The sequence below is a fragment of the Amphimedon queenslandica genome, unplaced genomic scaffold (assembly GCF_000090795.2).
Source record: "Amphimedon queenslandica unplaced genomic scaffold, v1.1 AMPQUscaffold_10999, whole genome shotgun sequence".
Taxonomy (NCBI): Eukaryota; Metazoa; Porifera; class Demospongiae; order Haplosclerida; family Niphatidae; genus Amphimedon; species Amphimedon queenslandica.
The window spans coordinates 6,880-8,105 of NW_003548756.1; the positions used below are offsets into that span (position 1 = coordinate 6,880).

The 1,226-nt window shown below is 40.1% G+C and overlaps 1 protein-coding gene across 1 annotated transcript; it reads left to right on the forward strand.

Moving 5' to 3' along the window:
* The first annotated feature begins 14 nt into the window (after positions 1-14).
* LOC105315314 (zinc finger MYM-type protein 1-like) lies at positions 15-1,005 on the forward strand. The gene is made up of 2 exons (XM_011409912.1): positions 15-39; positions 77-1,005. Exons 1-2 carry the CDS (start codon positions 15-17, stop codon positions 1,003-1,005), a joined length of 954 nt encoding a protein of 317 aa, XP_011408214.1.
* The last annotated feature ends 221 nt before the right edge of the window (positions 1,006-1,226 follow it).

Sequence of the window (1,226 nt, forward strand, 5' to 3'; positions counted from 1 at the left end):
GACACACGCTGGGCATGCCGATTTTCATCAGTCAATGTGGTATGCTACAGATATGATTGCATCCTTGCTTCTTTAGATGCCATAGCACATGGATCTGATGCTAATAAAGCTGTAGAAGCCAGGGGACTTTACCAGCAGATCAGATCATTTACATTTCTCACAACACTTGTGGTTTTTGATAAAATCTTATCAATCACCAAGGGCATTTCTGATGAACTCCAATCACAAAATGTTGATTTGGCATGTGCTGCTAGCTTAGTTACTGCTTGTGAGGGTAGTTTAGAGGCCTTTCGATCAGATCAGATGTGGGAAAAGCTGTTCAAGTATGTATCTGATATATGTGAGCGACATGACATTGAAATTGGAAAGTCTTTGTATCCACAAAGGAAGAGAAGACCGCCAAGACAGCTGGATGATTCTATAGTGTATGAGTCATCTGGTTCTAGAAGTGTACCAGATTGCAGTAGTCAACTTAAAGTTGAGCTTTTTTTCCCTGTAGTTGATGCTTTCTTAGTTGAACTGAGAAAGAGGTTTGATGACAAGAATATTAGCATCATGAAAGGAATCCAGGCTTGTCATCCTCATTCTAAATCGTTCTTTTCATTTTCTGAACTGAAACCACTAGCTGATGTGTACAACTTGACTGCTTCACAGACTCTGGAGAGTGAACTAGAGGTGGCACGCCGCTTATTCATTGACAAAGAGAACTTTACCAAAACAAATGATGTATTCCTTCGATTATACCAACTTCGAGATGCATTTCCAACTCTCTCTAACTTGGTAAAGATCGCAATGACCATAGCTGTTTCAACTGCTAGTTGTGAAAGGTCTTTCTCTGCACTCAAGCGAATAAAGACCTACATTAGATCTACAATGGGAGACCAACGTTTGAGTGATCTAGGTATCCTTTGTATTGAAAGAGATCACTCTAAAAACATTCCATTTGATCATGTCTTGGAACAGTTCGTGAACAAGGATCAAAACAGAAGAATCACGCTATCTTAACTGTTATTTTGTCTTCTTTAATGTAAATAATCGATGTGTTAATTGACCACGCCCATCATGAATATTAATTAACCGCAAAAAATTTTCGCGGCGCGCTTCGCGCGCCGCATTATTTTTTCCAGTGCCCACCCAACTCTCAGAGCTTAGATACGCCCCTGACTGTGACTGCTGGATCAAGCCATCTTAGCTACATGCCGCCATTTTGTTAATTAAAAAAGCTG

Coding starts and splice junctions, on each gene's coding strand:
- LOC105315314 (XM_011409912.1), top strand. CDS start 15: ATGCCGATTTTCATCAGTCAATGTG. Junction 40..76: donor GATTTTCATCAGTCAATGTG/GTATGCTACAGA, acceptor TTGCTTCTTTAG/ATGCCATAGCACATGGATCT.